The 18664-nt window shown below is 43.3% G+C and overlaps 1 protein-coding gene across 2 annotated transcripts in view; it reads left to right on the top strand.

Annotated features, from left to right (window-relative positions):
• UNC5C (unc-5 netrin receptor C) overlaps positions 1 to 18664 on the top strand; it is a 243480-nt gene that overhangs the window by 185313 nt on the left and 39503 nt on the right. For both annotated transcript variants that reach the window (XM_066548065.1, XM_066548066.1), the window contains exons 4-7: positions 1374 to 1477; positions 12282 to 12462; positions 14551 to 14718; positions 15932 to 16096. In XM_066548065.1, the coding sequence (XP_066404162.1) occupies positions 1374 to 1477; positions 12282 to 12462; positions 14551 to 14718; positions 15932 to 16096 (618 nt within the window). The remainder of the gene's footprint in view (positions 1 to 1373; positions 1478 to 12281; positions 12463 to 14550; positions 14719 to 15931; positions 16097 to 18664) is intronic.

Here is an 18664-nt window from a genome sequence, read left to right as displayed (position 1 = left end):
CCTATATAGGATAAGAGAGGTCTCATCACATTTAAAGTTTCAGGGTATCAGAGGAGCTGATTTCGGTGGCAGCCACTCCATCTCCTTTTCCATCTCTGCATTTGCCAGCCACAGGTTTTGCCTTTTGGTAACACTGATGCAGTTCTTTATGGATCAAATCTTAAGCAGGTCTTAGAGGTAATCTAGGAAAAAAATAACTCTTTGCATGGTTTATTTGTAAATCAGTTCAATTCAGTGATCTGTTTTCCAGCCCAGTCATAGGTTATGGCTTCAAAATATGAAATATCTGGCTTTTAAATTGTTCCCATATGACTTTGTCTTGTTGCCAATATGACACAAATATTTGTGCAATCTCACTGTGAGCTGATGTACAGAAATAGTTTGACTTTAGAACAAGAAGTAAAACAAAAATAACTGAGTTGTAAAGTTTTTGAAGTCAGGCCAGGTCTTTGATGTGACTTTGAGCATGGCTTCACATCCATTTGCAGAAGGAACTGGCAGCAGGGAGAAATATCCCCAGTAGCTACTGGGGCTGAATGCTCAGCTCTCCAAAGCCACATCCTCCCTGGCACAGAGGAGAGGGTGGCAGTCCATGGCAGAAACATAGGGATAGTGATAAGGAGGGAACTTCTTACGTCCATTTTACCATCAGTGCAAAGATGTTACAGAAGAGTACAAAAAGGCCAGACTTTGCAGCTGTCCAGTGCAATGAACTGGTCTGATCTTTGGAAGTACATTTGATGCCCTGTCAGTCTGCCACATTTCTGTGGTGCTGTGGAGGTATCCAAACATGGTTCAATTTCTTGAAGTGACTTTTTATTATTATCATTATTATTACTACGTTATTATTATTAATAATAATAACTTAGTGCTACCGGGATAATGATAAGGTAGACAAATTGGCTAAAGCTATAGAGTTCATGCTTATGAGCTAAAAGTACATTAAATCACAGCATGAGCACTTTCATCTATGAGTTTAAGGCAACTCAGTTTATATGCTGTAGTTTTACAGATTTATTTAGTTTTCCATAACTTTCTTTAGTACTTCACTGGTATAGTTTATCAAACAAAAATTATTTGACAAAGGGACTTGTTTCACTTTTTGTTCTGTGTCTGGACATAACCCTCCACAGGAAGCCTTGGTTGCTCACTGGGTTCACATGCTGTACCACAACATAAGTATTAAACCCACAATGAAATCTTTGCTTAATGTTGGAATGAAGTGAAAACATGACCCAGACTTTTTTTAATGCTTTATTTTACAGGGAGCAGAACTGCTGTTTTCTTTGTCTCTTGCATTTATCCAGTATGGTAATCAAATATGATATAAATGATAATAATGTTAATTATTTTATTTTCATCTCCCTTCTCAGATCTCCGGAAAACTTTCGAGCAGGAGCCCTTAGGGAAAGAAGTGTCCCTGGAGCAAGAGGTCCTGCTCCAGTGCCGTCCCCCTGAAGGCATCCCAGTGGCTGAGGTGAGCAACAGCAGCAGGGTCTGGCACTGGGACATCCTCAGTAAGGCCTGATGGGTGGCTAATGGTGCAGTGACTTACAGCAGGGCGTGATGAATGGGTGCTGATGGAAAGCTGACTGACTGCTGCTCATAGGCAAGATTGATTGGGACCTGATTAATGGCTCTGGGTTGTGGTGCCTTGCTGGGCAGAGCTGCAGGCGGTTCTGTTTCAGTTTTTTCTTCTCTTTGAAAAATCACAACTATATCTGGCATCCAGAGGACACATAGCTGGGGGAACATATTAATACCAGCCTGCTATCTTTTGTTTTGCTTTTAAAGAAAAAAAAAATCACTTATTCTGAGGGGCACCTTTCAAACACGTTTTAATTTTTAGTTTGCCAGACTATAATCCACTCACACGTGTATGCACCACCCTGCCAACTTGGCATGAGAGGATGTGATACAATACAGGCTCCCAGGTAAAGCACCATGAGGTTTGGGAAAGTAGAGGATGTATTTGCCTAATAAGCCATCTTCAGGGCCTTAGCTGTTTTTCCTACTGGCTTCTAAGCAAACCCAGAGTGGGTAGCCTGTTCTCCCCCTGCAGGAGCCAGCCTGCCCTTCAGCAGAACCTGTGCCTGACAGCAGCAGTGAGCAGCAGCTTCCCTAAGTGCAGCGGTGCCTCCAGCTTCAGACTCCCAGCTCATGGAAGGGGGGTCCCTGAGTCACAGGGAGGCCTCTGAGATCCTAAATCTACTGTGGCTGTTATGAGAAAAATTGATTGCTAATGACGGTAATTCCCCTATCTGAATTCTCTTCGGATTTCCTCTACCAGGCACAGAAGAAACTGTTGCCAATTTGCATTAGGATAAGTCAGACTGTCATGGCTAAGTAGCAAAGTGGTTGTCACTCAGCGCTCATGGCTGATTTCTCAGGAGATGAAGCTTAAAGTGTTACCTCCCCATCTAACCCAAGTTTAGATTTAATCAGAATTGCAGAAACGTGTCCACAAACATCAGAAAGAATAATTAGCACAGAAGATTTTTCCCACTTTCTTGTTCTGTTGGCTGTTTTCTTTCCCCATTAAGATCTCTCAAACTGAAAAGAGTGTTTAGGTCTGCCGAGCCAGCTTGCTGACAACTGTAATATTAATCAGTTGGGTTTCATCAGGAACTTAGGAAAATAAAACCCCGCTGCTTTCTGATGTTTCTTTGCATCAAGTCAGCATCTTGTTGTACCATGACAGGAGTTTTTGCACTGGGATGTGTTATTCAGGCAGGGCAGGGTAGTACTGGGGAACTTCATTACATTTGCTAGAAGCAGAGATTAATGCTGGCGGGTAGGTTCGTTTTTGTGCAATGTTACAGGCAGCTCTGGAATTTCAGCAGCCAGGCTGATTGTTCCCTCAGAAAGGTCTGTTATACCCAGTCACGTGGCTGAGGCCCAAACTGCATAATTTAACGTGATTTGTGGAAAGTGATCTCTGAAAAAATCCTCTGTGAGCTGCTGCCATAGCAGTTGTGCTTTTTCCTGCCTTCCAGTATCCTGCTCACTCTGTCAATAGCCCTTCATGATGGTGCATTGAGTGACTCTGAATCTTATTTGTACCATGGTCAGGGCAGACACCAATTAACACTTGGCAGGCTCAGAAATCTTATACTCCCTATCTGACATTCAAAAGAACCATTCTCAATGTGGGTTTTTTTCCTCTTCTGACTTTTGAAGTCAGAAAGAGATCAAACACCCAGATTGGACAGTCGCCTAATACAGCCTCTTTGTAGATTCTTTCCAACACTATTAAAAGAACAAAGACCTGAACACTAATGAATATGAATACCTTAATGTGACACTTTATTACAGCCACTTGCTGAAGCTAGTAAGATAAATTTAAGAAAAAAAAAAAGGAGAGATGAAAGATAACTTGGTGGGTTGAAGGATTACATGATTATTTTAATTTAAAGATGAATGAGTTCTTTGTTTAAGACTTCATTTATTTGTTTGGAGAAGTTTCTGATGTGATGGTACAGGTAACTATTAGAAGGGCTTAGGAGAAGGCAGGCAGCAGACTGTGGCTGTTTTCTGTCTTGTAGAAACACTGCTTTGATTCCAAGTGGAGTAGGGTAATGCCTATGCTGCAGCTGTGAGCAGCATTTCCAAATGCTTTGGTGAGCATGTGCTTTAGATTCTTCACACTCTGGAAGCTGTGTTTTGTTTAGGATTTTTTTCTTACTGGTTTCTGAAGGAGCCACTGTGTTTAACACCAAAACAGATGAAGAGAAGCTTACACTGTGAGACAGTACAAAATGCAGTGTAATGTGTGCAGTGCTGGAGTCCAGAGTCCCAATGTCTTTTGCTTGCTTTTTCTCTTTGATTCCATTCACCCCCTTCATTCTCTGTTGGGTGTTTAGTTTGTTTTTCTTTTTTTCCTGGTATTTCAAAGTGGTGAGAACAAGCATGCTCGGGGATAAATTCTGTCCTCTTTTCAGTATCTGGGGAATTCAGGCTTATCATTCCCAGCATATTTAATTGCAATTAACTGTGTCAAGCTCTTATGGATCAATGCTAGAGCAGATCTTAGGAGTACTGAAAAGCTGAACCTCACAGCTTCCTCAGAGGGCAAGAAGGACAAAGACAGAGATGGGCAGGCAAAGCTTTTAAAGCAACACTTACCAGTCCCTCAGATCCACTAGTACATGACAAGCATTAAAGCAGGCTCAGGTCATGGGCACTATGAAAAAAAAAGAAAAAGGCAAAATCCAAATACAAACAGATGTGTTAAAATACACCAGCCTCAGGGTCTGAGGTCAAATCAAAGTGCATCTCCTTGTTCACTTGGGACAATGTAAGGAACCAAGGGTTTCCATGGTCTCTGGAAAAACAGAGATATAAACAGAGATAACAGAAATATCATCTCCTGTGCTGTCATACACCCCTGCCCACCAACCCCAACCAGCGTGGGTGTCAGCTGCACCCTGGTATCCCTCCCCACTCCCAGGTTTATGGCCATATCAAGCTGAACAAAGCTACAGGTTCTGAACCACCCAGGTAAAAAGAGTTTGGGCTGTTCCAGTGCATGGCCCAGGCAAGCAGCAGAAGGACCAGCACAGGTGCTGCTACACTGAGGTTTGCACACGTAGCTGAGGGGGAAAGGGGCAAGCTCACATGTTCCTCTTGTGACAAAAAGAGAAAAAAATGAGTGGACATAGAAACAAACAGCACCCTGCCCTAGCTCTATGCTTTTCTGCCTTCTGCTTTCCCCCAGTGGGGAGAAGTAGGGTGAGGTGGTGAGATCAGCAGTGTGACCTGCCAGCCTCTTGCTCAGTGGAAATCAGACAGTAGCAGCTCCCCAGCATGAACAGAAACATCCATTTCAGTTCCACTCTGTGTGTGATTTTCTAAACCTAATCTGAGAAGACAGGAAGGATCCCATTCTGTGATGCTCCAACAGTAATGGCTGAGTTGTTAGCAATTAACCCCTTAGCTCATTTAACTTGTTCTTTGAAAGACACCGGTATCGTATTGCACATGATAAAATATAGTTAGAGACACTGAGTCACATCAAATTAGCTCATTTGGGTAGGTTATAGATCAAAACACAAATGAGATGTAAGATTGGTTAATATGCCATAAGCTGCCAGATGAACTTTTGCATTGAAATGTATGATTTGTGGAGCCTTTAACAGGGGGATAATTGCTTCTTTAATTTTAATTGAGGTGTTTCACACAGTAATTTAATTGCAGAACAGGGTGTAGTGTACAGTTTGGTGACCCAGTTGGGTTTAAATCTGTGGGTGATATTTATCCACATTCATGGCTTTAATTAGGAACTAGAGTAAGGGGGAAAGGATCACTGAGTCAAGAGGCAGAAGAGAGTGTTTTGCCGAGTCAAGATGACTGTGACACAAACTTTTTTCAGCTGCTCTTGCCCAGGCAAAGGCTGGTGGAAGCTAGGGACTTCTACAAATAGGCAGCTTCATCTAATTGATTATTAATATGACTGCTGTTTGTGTTGTTTCCTGAGAGCCTCTTATGTTTTATAGTAGTTATCCCTTAATTGGGAGTTCATGTGTGTGCATTTCCATGCAGGTGTGTGTTACTGAGACAGTGTTTTATATTCACAGCAGGAAAACCAGCTCCAGGAGAGACAAGTAGAAGAGTTTGTGGTCACAAATGCTAATTGCTGAAAAGTTGCACTGTCCTTTGCAGTGCCTTGTGACATACAGCAGAACTGCCTTTGGGTGTCAGTGAGAGGAAGAGTGGGGAGGGGGAGGCAGATTTGTGTAAAGGAGGAGCACAGCCCAAAATGAATGAGGGCTGCTCATCCTTTGCTTTGGAAAGGCATTGGGTAAGGTCTGGCCATGCAGGCCTGTCCTCAAAAAGTACAGGATAAAGCACCCTGCAATTTTCAGCACCTGGCCCTACATTTCTATCTCTCTTAACATACATTTTACCCCCCAGCCTACTGGTGGGTAGTCGAGTCACTCTTGCAAAGTATGAGACATAGGTTACAACCTCCTGCTTGAAGAACAGGTTTGCAGTTGGATTTGTGCTTTCCTGGGAAGTACCCTGACTACTAGATTATTAGATAGCCTTGTTTTTAACATTTCCTACCAGTTCATTTCCACAGTACAGAAACCCATGCCAAGGAGCAAAGGTCTTCTGGCAGAACTGCTCTTTTGGAGACCTGACTTTTCCATGGGCCATACCCCTGTACTTTTCCTTTCTAGTCCAGTTCCACTGATGCCAGTGTAAGTGAGGGCAGAGCATGCTCCAAAGTGAATCCAGTTGCTGTATAATTCAGTTCAGGCAGGGATGATCTGTGGGATTGGAGAGCAGTCAGACTTCTAGTGCCTCCATGAAATATTACAGTGGGAGATTTTCTACAAGAGCTCTGACATGAACCCTGATATCTTATCCTCTTCTGTGGCAAAGACAGCTCTGGGATTCTGGTTTAGCTAACACAACCTATCTGTCCATATGCCCTCACGGTGCCAAAAGTGCCAGTCAACATGTCAGCTATAGACCTCCAGTTCAAGCTCCTCTTTCAGGTGGGAAAAGTAGCCCAGGAGCTTCTGATGACCCCATAGCAGGTGCTGTGGTTTTCATTTAATAATGCCATGATCTGTGTTTGAATTTGAGACTCTGTGGAATAAAGTTCTCCATCTGCTACTACCAGTCCATCTCAGAAGTTTATTCTGAGGCTTAACTTCCCAGTTGTGCATAAAGCAAAGCTGTAATGGGGCTGGAGACATCCAGCATCTGTACATATACCCTGCAAGCAGAAAGCTGGATATACGTGTAATTACGGAAGTGTTTCCACAGCAGGAACAACAATTCCCCTTATTGGCAGCAGAAGTACAATAAGAACAACTGAACAAAACAGCATGGTTGGTTTGCATTTGCTGTCTCATTCTCAGTATGTTTTGCAGTCTCTCAGAGCTGTAATTTCAGTTGCTTTGGAGATCACTTATTTTTCCTTTTATTTTCAAACTTAAATGTGATGAAATATCTTTCCAGTAAATAGTACATAGAGGACAGCATCCTCTTCAGCAGACAGTTGCTGGGATGAAACCAGATACAAAATCAAATAACATTCTTCAAAGATGCACTCAAGTCTCACGGCACCTAAAATTGTTGCTGGCTCATATGAAAACTGCTAGAGTTTTCTCAGTCTCACTTAGACATCTTGTACTGTGTCCAAATTGGTAGTTAGTCAGTTAGTTTGTTTCACAAATACCTTATTACTGGAGTGGGTGTGTGTGTGTGTGTGTGTTACAATCCAGGTGAAGCTGGGGAGCTGAGATTTCTCTGTGGCTGTTGGAGGTGATGCCAGCACAGCAGGGACTGCTGCAAGGCAAGCTGTGCCACTGGGACCACTTGGCACAGCTGCAAAGAACACCAGCCACAATCCAGAGTGGATGCAGAACCAGATGGAAGGCAATCCTGCTGTGTCAACAAGGCATGGAGAAGGCATGGGTGCAATGTTCTCGCCTTCCAAAATTACAAATTGCCTTTCATCAAGGCAAGTCTCTTGCTGCTCCCAGATGTTTGCATCTTGTTTCTTGTGGAAAATGGCATTGGCAGGCTTTGCCTGTGTCTGGAGGGTAAAAGACTTGCTGTTTTCAGCAGGTGCTTCTTGCTCTGAAGGTGACCCTAGGGCAGGTTGATGCAGAGAAGGCAAAGAGCAACGGGGATCGAGAACTCAGACCCTGCTGACTTAGCTCTTGAGATTGCCAGATATGTAGGGAACAACTCTTATGATCAAGAGGGCAGCATCTAGATGAGATCATATTCCTTTTCCATCCTTGGGTTTCTTTCATAGCAGATGTGTTTCTGCTCTACCAGTTTCTAAAACAGTCATGCATATGCAAGTGTGCCAAGAGATTTAAGTGCCTAGGAATGCTGGTAACTTGGTATGGCTAAATTTGTATCAGTAATTAGCTGCTGTAATAGCTTTTCCTGCATGTGTAATCGCTTGTGTGATTTATGTTCCCTGTGTTCATTTGGTCTGCACAGAAGCCTGGCCTGGCTTTGCAAGTCTTAATCTCTGTGTGTGCTGCTGCTGTAAACACCCTGTGGCAGCACAGGGCTGGCCAGAGCTCCCAGGTAGAGCTGAGGTGTTATTGCAGTTTTCTGCTCTTGCTGGTGGTCTTGCTTTTCCTGTTGGGTGGCATGTGGCAGGTTCCTTCTGTTAATTAGAACAAATGTGCCAATTATGTTAATGTATCTCCCGATGCCAATCAGTGAATGATTAGAGACAACACATCTGTCTCTCACCAGGGAGCAGGATGACAGAAAAGACACTACAAGGTATGTTGTTCTAAATTAGGGACACCTTGGATCATGTCTTCCCCTACTGGCCACAGGGACGGCTCCTTCTCCTGCAGGCTCACTTGCCAGCCCATTAGCAACCCTGGATGTGCAGCTCCAGTGCAGCTGGCAGGATCCGTGTGCCTCATGGAACTGCAAGTTGCATCCAGAGTGCTAAGGAGCTCTGGCCAAAAGGTAGCTGGCTCCAGGTGTGCTCCAACTTCTCAGCATCTGTGGATTCTGTTGGTCAAGTTTTCATTCACCACTCTCACATCTCAACTGAGCGACCTTCTCTTGCTAGTCAGTTTGCAAAAACATAACAAAAATATCTTCTTGTGTAGAAAACTAGCAAGAAGAGAAAGGATTTTGTGTCTACTTTGTTCCAGAGGTTTAGTATATGAGAAAAAACATGTGTATGTTGTTGTAATTGTAATTTTCCATAGCTGTCATCCCCTAGAGGATACACTTACCCCATCCTTCATGGCATAATTTTTGCCAATTAAATGATTGCTGTTATGATAAGGAAAAAACTGATCCCATGCTTTTTCTACATATATGCATGACCATCAGTACATTTATCAATAACAGCTGGAGGGATGTGCCTGATTTAATTGAATACATAGAGCTAGGTGCATGTTCAGGAATTGTTCTGATTATAGCTAGTAAATATACATCCTTAATATTTAGGCAGAAGCAAACATCTACTCTAGAACATCTCAAGAGAGATGAAAAATGGAGGCATGAAGGTGTGATTTGGTATGACCTTGAAGTCAGGTTTTTGTGCACTTTGAAGAGCCCATGTATATCCTGCTGGTCCTCTGTCCACTTGCCTGAAGGTGTACAGGTCTCTGGCACACAAGTATCCAGTGCCTTAGCTGCCAGTAACTATTATTCAGGCTGCAGAATTAAACTCAGGATATGTTTCTGCACTGACTGGATTAACAGCCTATTTCTGCAAGGGGGCTGCACCTTGGGGAATGACATGGCATCAAAAGAGATCGTTGCTTTTAACTTCTGTGATAACAGTTTGCATACTTGTCACTTATAAATCAAACTGTCTCATTCTACTTGCTGCTCTTATGTATTTGACACCTGATCTCTTCCTACTTATGTGACTGAACAACCCTACTCCCACCTACTTAGTTTACCTCAAAAAAAAATAATCTGAGGTTTGGAGGTACTGAGCACTGCAGTCACCTGCACCATAAAAATTAGGTCCAACAGTAATTGAAAACAAGTACCAACAACAGTCTCACATATTGTAGTTTGTTTAATTAGTCCCAATTTCTACAAGGACTGAGGGAGAAAATACAATGACTAGAGGGGTGTTCTTTTTTTTTTGTGTTGCTCTGCTGATGGCTAAAATATGTGTGAAAGGAGACTCCCACTGCTTGTCAAACCATCCATCAGTTCCTTCCTTCAGATTTGACATTAGAGTTTGCAACATTAAAAGACACCATAAAACCCTGGATGCCAGAAGACTGAATTAGATATATTTAAGAGATACCTTGTAAAAGAGATGGCATTTAGATTTGCACATGGAGTACTGATGTCCTGGCAGAAAAAAAAGACATCCTGTTGTTCTTCAAACTTTTACCGTTAGTAAATTCTGTGAGACATTAGGTGAAAAAGGATCTTTTTCCTAAGAGATTTGGTGTTGAGCCAGAGGCAATATACTGAATTATACAGAGCTGCTTTGTTTTGGGATTTTTTTTTTTATATTGGCAACTTCTCTTTTCATATTATCTTTAGTGGTTTTGCAGGGATGATAGGGAATTCAATGCTTACAGCTTTAATTTTGTCTACTCATTTGAGACCCAGATTGAATATGTATGTGTGTTTTTGCAGAGAGAGAAAATGTTGCAGAGTAGTGGAAAAAAGAACCATGTGCTTGGGCATGGAGCCTTGAGGGCACCAAAGGCTGCTAGAGTATATTCTTGGATGGGCATACCAGAAATATTTTAACTGAGCCTTAGATCATGTAGACTGTAGTCCTGTCCTTACTGCTGTCCTGGTGTCCTCAGCATGCAAAGCAGGGGAAGAGTACAGGCAGATTTGAAAGTGGGATGTACACAGTGTGTGTAGCCTCTTTTACAGCCCTGGCATAACCATCCCAGAAATAAACAGTGACATTAAAACCAAAGAAATATACGGGTTTTGTGTGAGAGGCAGCAGTTAAATGGCATACCACTGATGGAGATAAGCTCCTGGCTTGTTTTGCAGTCTAGAATTCATGCAGACTCGGCCTGCAGGTGAGGAAGGAGCTAAATATTGCCATTGACTGAACAGGAATCTGTCTGTCTTGATTACACCTGAAACCTATTACGATTCAAGAAAGGCGGAAAAAAACTAGTCATTCTGTCAAGGAAAAACAGATTATTGACTAAGAGCTTGTATCTTCCACGGTGAAACATGATTGTGATAGTGACAGAAATACAGCCTCCAAAGTTTTATGTCTTTTTCTTCCTCCCCTGTTCCTTGCAGACGCACGTATGCATTTCCAGAGCCCTTGTTGCACCACTGTCTTCCAGCTCCGCAGTATCGACAGCTGTGAGGCTGCCACATCCCACAGCGATGTGCTGTGAAAGAGAGGGGTTTAAATCAAGCCTTCCTTGGAGCAGTGGCTCTACATTCACTAAAGGTGTAAATATTTGGAAGCAGCTCATACCTGAAGTCCATCAACCCACACTGGAGTAGGGGAACTGGAGCTGCTTAAGGCAGGGCTAAAGGTGGGGAGGGGGTGGTGGGCACCTATAATCCAAGCCCACATCTGTCAGCACTGCTCTTACAGCATTGACTCGCTTTGTCTGGGGGTGAATGGGGCCCTCTGTGTTCAACACCAGGAGAAATCATTGTTTTATTCTCACCATGGTTTGGAGCACTCTGTCCAACTGTCTCAGGTGGCTTTTGGGGTATGTCAATGCTTGGATAGTTCCTCAAATGTCTTTAGAAAAGTGTGGCTTGTGAGAGAAGGCCTTGGCAGCTAGCACCTCATGAGTCCAGTGGGTTGATTGTGGTTATGTTTTTCGTCCTTTAATTAAATCCTGGGCACAGGCTGAAGGGATCCAGTGACGTGAAGGCCCAGCTTTGATCCATCCAGGGCCCCAGTCCTGTCCTTCAGCACACTCAGTTCAAATGAAAACGAGCTACAAGATTTGCAGCCAAATTATATTAGAGTGGCTCACAGCAGTCAGCTGGGATATAACAGGGTGTTTTCTAAGGAAGGCAATAAAGAGAATATTGTCTAGATTAAAAACCTCATATTAAAAATATTTTTCTGTGCAACCAAGGAAATCATGCTTTATTAAAGTAAAATATAGCTTACACAAATAAAGAGGAAAAATAAGCACTGATGTCCTTGTGATTTCCTATTTCCTTGGTAACTGACTATTATGTTTCATTCTCATTGAAGCCAGACACTGTGCATGTGAGTGCAAATGTACTTAAAAATATTGGGGTTTATGATTTGTTAGTGCTACCCACTCCAGTATAGATTCTCATGGTTTTAGACCCAGGTCAGGTACCTACAAGGTTACTGCATTACTAACTGCCTGATTAGGCAAGATATGGAAAACGGGGTGAGATCTGTGCTGATTTAGGGTTTCTGGTGTTGTAGGAGAATTTTCGTTTGCAGATATTCTCCTAAGATATCACCCTTTCTTTTTGCCTTGCTTCTGACTCTGAAAGCACAGACCAGCTTTTCCCTGTACAGTACCTGGCAGCCTTTGAAAATGCATTGATGTTTTCAAGGCAAGGCAAGACAGCTGTTGAGTGGGTGGGTGGGTGGGATGAAAGGGGACTGGAAGGAAATGGTAGGCACGAAGAATGTTCTCCTGCTTTTCTGCCCTGATGTTTTGTTTCAGTTGGTGACATTCATCAGGTGAGTCCTTCTTCACATGCCTTGGCTCATAGTTGTTTCTGGAATGAGCAACGCAATCACAGATACAGTGTCTGTCCATATTGGTGTGACTTGTTGCTGACTCACTGCCTCCCCTCTGGCCTTTTGAAACCCCAAGGTGGAGTGGCTGAAGAATGAAGAGGTGATTGATCCTGTGGAAGACCGAAACTTTTACATCACCATTGATCACAACCTGATCATCAAGCAAGCCCGGCTTTCTGACACCGCCAACTACACCTGTGTTGCAAAAAACATCGTGGCCAAAAGGAAAAGCACCACAGCCACTGTGATAGTCTATGGTAGGTGATGCCTTGTACTGTTGCAGGTGGATGGACACACACTCAGAGCAGGAGGGGGGTGCACAATGCCCTTGTGCAGCTCTGGCTGCAATCAGTGCCCAGGCTGGGCTGCCTGTGCTGCCTGGTGACTTGCAGCCACACACGGGGACTGCAGCTGGGGGCACTGCTGAAATCCCTCAGGAGTCTGGGGACTGCAGTCAGGGGGCACTGCTGAAATCCCTCAGGAGCCTGATGACTTGTCTTATTGGTGACAGGCAATGGTGTTAAAGGAGGAAGAGCCCTGCACAAAGAGCCTCATTAGAGAGAAGGTGGCTGTTCCCCTTGCTGTAACACACACTGGCTGCAAACAGCAAGGAGCCACCAGGGCACATCCTCCAGCAGGAGTGTCCAAGGCATGGCTTATTACCAACACAGTTCATGTTCTTAGTGACCTTTTTGTGAAATAAGAGAGAAACTGGTAGAGAGTTTGTGCTTCCAGTGACTGGTAAGAGTGTCAGAGGTCATCAGAATCCACCATCTTCTTTTAGCTCTTTAAATAAGCTTATTTTTGGTGCCTACATACCCTGACACCAAGAGCAAAAAAGCAAAGCATTCTGGGACTGCAGTTTGTTGGCACACAGCCTAGCTTAAAACTAAACATTAGGGGAATATAAAGCATGGCATAGCATTATTCTGTGTCAGCATCCACAGTCCTGATGTGACTGAGGCAGGCCATGCTTTGGCTGGGAAAGGATGGGATTCCCTCCCAGGGTCTCTTCCAGCCTGTGTTGTGCTGCAGCTCTGCCTCACCAGTCCAAGCCTTTGCCCCTGCAGAGTTACTTCCCCAAATGCATTCCAGGTGGGGGCATCCACCAGAACAAAACCTGCTCTGATTATGTGCCAGCTGACTGAACTGGTGTTTCTTACAATCAGCTTAATTATAGGATAGACAAGTAGGAAAAAATCCCTATGATTATCCCTAATATTCATTTCATATTCAGGGTAGCAGTTAGATTTAATTGTAAGCAGTTGCTTCTCTGAAGTTACAATGAGTGCTTTTTACTTCAGTTTTTATAGAAAACTGACTGAATTGAGTTGATTAGCAGTGCTTTTGGTATTGAGGGATGGACCATGCAAGAGCACCATGTTTTGTAACTGAGATGAATGCAGAAACATAAAGATGTAGGCATACTATAACCCTTCTTCACACATATAAAGAATTTTTTTTCAAAAGTGTATTCAAGAGACATGTGTAGGGAGCAGTTTTTATGGGTTTTGCTGCCAGAGCTGTTTAAGGGTTGTGCCATATCACAAACATTTGGATTTAGGGAATCTGAGCAGTTAATATGTTATTTCCCATACCTGGCAATCACAATATTATGTAGAAGAGCACAACTCCTTCATTCTTCCATCTATCCCAGAAACTGTGATGGATGAAAAGTAGAGTCAGTATAAATAACTTACCAGAGATAAATATCTTCCCAAATTCCAACAAAAAGAAAAGCATTTAGCATTAGCTGATTCTGAACAGCTTAGAGAGGTGCTGGGACATTTATGTATGCACCAGCTATGTCCACAGAGGGATGAGTGAAGTCCTGACATCCTGAAGTCACCTTCTTGAAAGAAAGGAAAAGAAAATTCTTGATATCTAATCAAAGCATGGGGGTCTCTCAGCATGCATAGGTGATGGGTGCAACTGAGCATGAGTGGGAGTGCAGGTTATCTCCCTCTGGAAAACAGCGCAGCTTTCAGAGCACAGGCTTCTGGCTGCCTGAGCTCTCTGAACCTGCAGGGATTTTGGTCATACACACTCCACCAGGCGCTTAAGGCTGGGTCAGGTTGGTTTTCAGGATAAGGCAGGTCACCTGCCAACCCTAATAGTCATCAAGTGATGTTTTTCATTCAGCATCAGCATTTCTTCAGCTTGTACAATGACTTCTGGCATGCACTTGGCGTGCTGGAGACATGGGTTTGTACTGTTCAGTGCTGTTTCTCATGCCATGACTTGTGGCCACTGTTCGGGGCCTCATGACACAGAGCCAGAAGCCCCCTGGGGCTGCCCAGGCTGAGCTGTTTGTGTGACCATGCTCTTTTTCTCCTGCTTTGCAGTGAATGGAGGCTGGTCCACCTGGACAGAGTGGTCTGTGTGTAACAGCCGCTGCGGGAGAGGCTTCCAGAAGCGCACGAGGACCTGCACCAACCCTGCCCCGCTCAACGGCGGCGCCTTCTGCGAGGGCCAGAGCGTCCAGAAAATAGCTTGCACCACTCTGTGTCCAGGTTCAGTATGAACAGCGCACATAAATAGTTTGTCTGTCATCAGTCATTTCAGAACACTTGCAACAGCTTCCTTTTCATTATTAATAAATCCAGCATCTCAGGGAATTAACAATCAAATGTAGTGCGTCACCAGATAAAATAGTGAGCCCATCATAACAAGCAGCACAGGTTCCAGCCCTTCTTTTGCATACTGCTTGCACTGTGGTCTCAGCTCTTACAATTTAGGAGATTTGGGGAGTATTCAGAGCTTCAAAATGTAGGAGATAAAGGTTGAAAGCTCTGCAAAAGAATTGGGATTTGAATATAGAAAGCAACTGTGATGTAAATATATTTGCAATGTCTGTTCAGTCCAGCTGTCTCAGCAAGTAAAGCATCTGGGATGTGGATATTAAATTTGAGGCAGATGTTTACCTGACATATACAATTGTCAAATACAAAGGCATTTTTATTGGAAAGAGATGTGCATCCATACTTTTGGAAGTTATTTAAATGCATCTTCTCTTTCTGCAATTTAAAGTTCCGCAACTTCAAAATACAAAATTGTTTCAGGACATGAAATGTAGTTGGTGACTTCTTGTGATAAAATTCTGCCATCTGTCCTACTGTCCGGTGCTCTCCCACTACTGACCCACTCTAATCAATGGCAGTAAGGCATCTTCAGTTTGTGAAGTTTGGTAATCCAGCTCTCTCACTGGAACAGTTTTGTATATTATTCTTCAGCTGTTCATTTTAGTGCTTTTGAAAATAATTTGCAGGGTTTTGAAAGGTGCTAAACACTCCTGGTTCTGTTCATGTGAAATAAATTGGTGCCTCCGGAGATTTCTTTTAATAGAGAATATTTAACATTAAATATCTTCCTATTAAAGAAGAATTTCTGGAAAAGTCTAACCTCTGTATTAAAAATGCCACCCCCCTGCCACAAAATTAAATCACAGATTCCTGACTTGTTGCTTGTACACTTTGAGCATAGATAAACTGGTTAGAAGTTTATATAAAGGGGAGGAAAGACCAGAAATGGGGCCAGGACAGAGAGAAAGGAGATGCGGGGATGCATGTGCATTTATAGGCCAGAAGAAGAAGAGCAGGCTGATGATCCTTCTGCCTTGCCAGGAAGGGCTGGGAGTTGCAGACTGGCTTGTGCTGACACGTGCATTGCTCTATCTTGGTCTCACTGTTGTGTCCCCTAACAAGTTGTGTCCTCTCCTTGTCTCAGTGGATGGCAAGTGGACATCCTGGAGCAAGTGGTCCACGTGTGGCACAGAGTGCACCCACTGGCGCCGCAGAGAGTGCACGGCCCCAGCTCCCAAGAATGGGGGCAAGGACTGCGAGGGGCTGGTGCTGCAGTCCAAGAACTGCACGGATGGGCTCTGCATGCAGGGTAAGTGCTCTCTCCAGGATCTGGGATGTATGTGGCAAACCATGAAATAACTGCAGATCAGCATCAGTGACCTAAACTCACAAACCATTGTAGGAGAAATGAGTTAGGGGCCAATTCTCAACCAGCCTGGACACCCCACTCCTCTTGCCTAGAATATGGAACAGTGAAGAATTAGAAAGTCATAACAGAGCCTTCTACTGCCTGCCCTCCCCACCAAAGAGCCCTCCTCTCTTTATTGGCTCAGCATCTGTCCAGAGAAGCTTGGCAGTGGCTCTTACAGCACTGCAAATGGAAAAATAGAGCATTTAGAGCAAAGCCAGCAATTCCAAATGAGTAAACTTGGCCAAGCAGATCAGCTTCTGGCTTCTTACTGTCAGGAATGGTGAGTGCATGTGTTTCTATTTATAATAATTACACTCCTTTTTCAATTTCGGGTGACCTGTGGTAGAAGGAGGTACTTCATCAATGCAGTGCTGATGCAAACTTCCTATCTGGTTGCCAGCATGCTGCAGCCTCATGAAGATCAGCTTTAGCACTGAAGTCTATTCCACCTGTGCCTATTCAAGCAGTGGTCCTGCCTTTCTGACTAATGGAGAGAGAAGCAAAGAAAAGCAGGTTTTTAGTGTAAAGTGTAATTCTGACATACACTGATGAGCAATTATTCAGCTCTACATTTTGTCCCTTCTCAAAAATGAGGTCTTCTCTGCTCTGCTGGTGCATCAAAACTCCCTTTCACGTTTCATTAGTGAGCCAGAATCCTCACATACAGCTCTTTCCTATTCCTTCATCCCACCTCTCTGCAGTACTTCTCTGTCAAGCTTCAGCTCTCTGTTGTCCAAAGAGTTGTGGCTGTGCCCATCCAGTACCTCTGCGTCCAGATCATAAAATGCTTTTGGCATTTTTGTTCTAAAATTGGCATTGAGTTCTATCATAAAAAAAGGAGTAAAGAATTCTTCTTCTTTGAGGTAGGTTACTTTTGACTGAAATATTCATGATGACAGAAAATGACACTACCAGCTAATAAATTGGTCTGCTTTTTGAATAAGTGCTATATAGGATAGCTCCTATGTTGGTAGTGATCTCTGAGCTACCCTATGGCACAGCATGACCATTTACTTTGAGCTTTCCCAGATTTACAAACATCTCCCTCCATGTGGCTCACACAAGCATTTCCATCACGTTAAAAGCTATTAGTCAATGTCAGTGGTCTATAAAGATGTAATCCCTCAAAACACTTGCTTTTATGGTGAAATTGGGAAGGTAACATTCAGAACTCCTCTCCTTTTCATTTCTAAGGATAAGGAAAAAAAATCCAGCTACATGTTACTATACAACACCTTGGTGACTTTTATTGTAGGGAAGCTAATGCAGCCCTAGTTCCAGCAGTGTTAATAAGTCATTATGGCAAATTAGGAGGAAAAGATGCATTTCCCCACACAGAAGAGCTCTTCACTATCAGATTATATTTAGACAGGTGTATGTCATCTTTGTGTATGTGCATAAAGAGAGCCATTTAAGCAGAAATCTTGTGGAAAAGTAGATATAATAGTACAGCAGAATAAAAGCCCTGTAGGGATCTCATTTATCTGTTGATGGTGTATTGCATTTTATTTGTGAAAGTGGATGCTGAGTATAAAGCAGAGGTCTTCAGCAGGAGAGAGGGTGAAACTGTTGTGAATCCTATTCTGCTTCATATATATGTATATAAAAAATGGTAATGAAAAATATGCAGTCACATAATGACCTGCTTAGCTCCAGGGACCATGATAAACCTTCAGTGCTGGAATTTAATGGCAGTGTTTTAATGGTGTCTTTATACTCTCAGGGTTTCATATACCTGTAAAACTTCCAGTCCTGCTCCCCGATCCATCACTGCTGAGAAGATTGATTTGCTGTACTTTGTGGCAGTGTGCCCGCTGCTTTCTCTTTCTCTCTCCTTCCCTCTCTTTTTATTTATTTATCTTTGTCAGTTTATGCAAAATCAATCTGAACACTTACATTTTTGCTTGTGTGGATTTAGATTCTTAGAAAATCTGCCTGCTGAGCCAGGAAGACACAAAGTATTCCTTTAATTCCTATAACAACATGCCTCTTTCCACATTATTTGAGGCTTTGGGGGTCTGGCCTGGAACTGACAATTCTCTTAGCCTGGTCACCTGTAGATTCACAACAGTCTTTTCCAGTGGCACATGTGGTGTGGAGGAAGCTTCAGCCACCTTTTCTCTGTGGCCACAGCCCCCTGGGAGATCTGTTGGCCAGCTGCTTACCTGCACCACAGTCAAATCCTGTTTCTAGGTGCCCTGGTGCTGCTTCCTTACTGCCAGTCTTTAGTGAGAGCCTGAAGGTTGACACCATGGGTGTAGTGAGGTCAAAGAATTAGTAGGCAGACACTCTGCCAGGAGTCTCTAGCCTGTTGCTCTGACAAAAACTCACTTGTAAATATGTATCTCTATATAGCTGCGTGTAAAAGATATCCTGGAAAATGCTGAATTGAATGAGTCTCATTTACAAGCCCTTTCTCTTCCAGTCTATTATTCACTTCAGGAGCATCAGCTGGATAAATCAATA

The sequence above is a fragment of the Molothrus aeneus genome, chromosome 4, assembly GCF_037042795.1.
Source record: "Molothrus aeneus isolate 106 chromosome 4, BPBGC_Maene_1.0, whole genome shotgun sequence".
Taxonomy (NCBI): domain Eukaryota; kingdom Metazoa; phylum Chordata; class Aves; order Passeriformes; family Icteridae; genus Molothrus; species Molothrus aeneus.
This window is presented reverse-complemented; position numbering and strand designations above follow the sequence as displayed.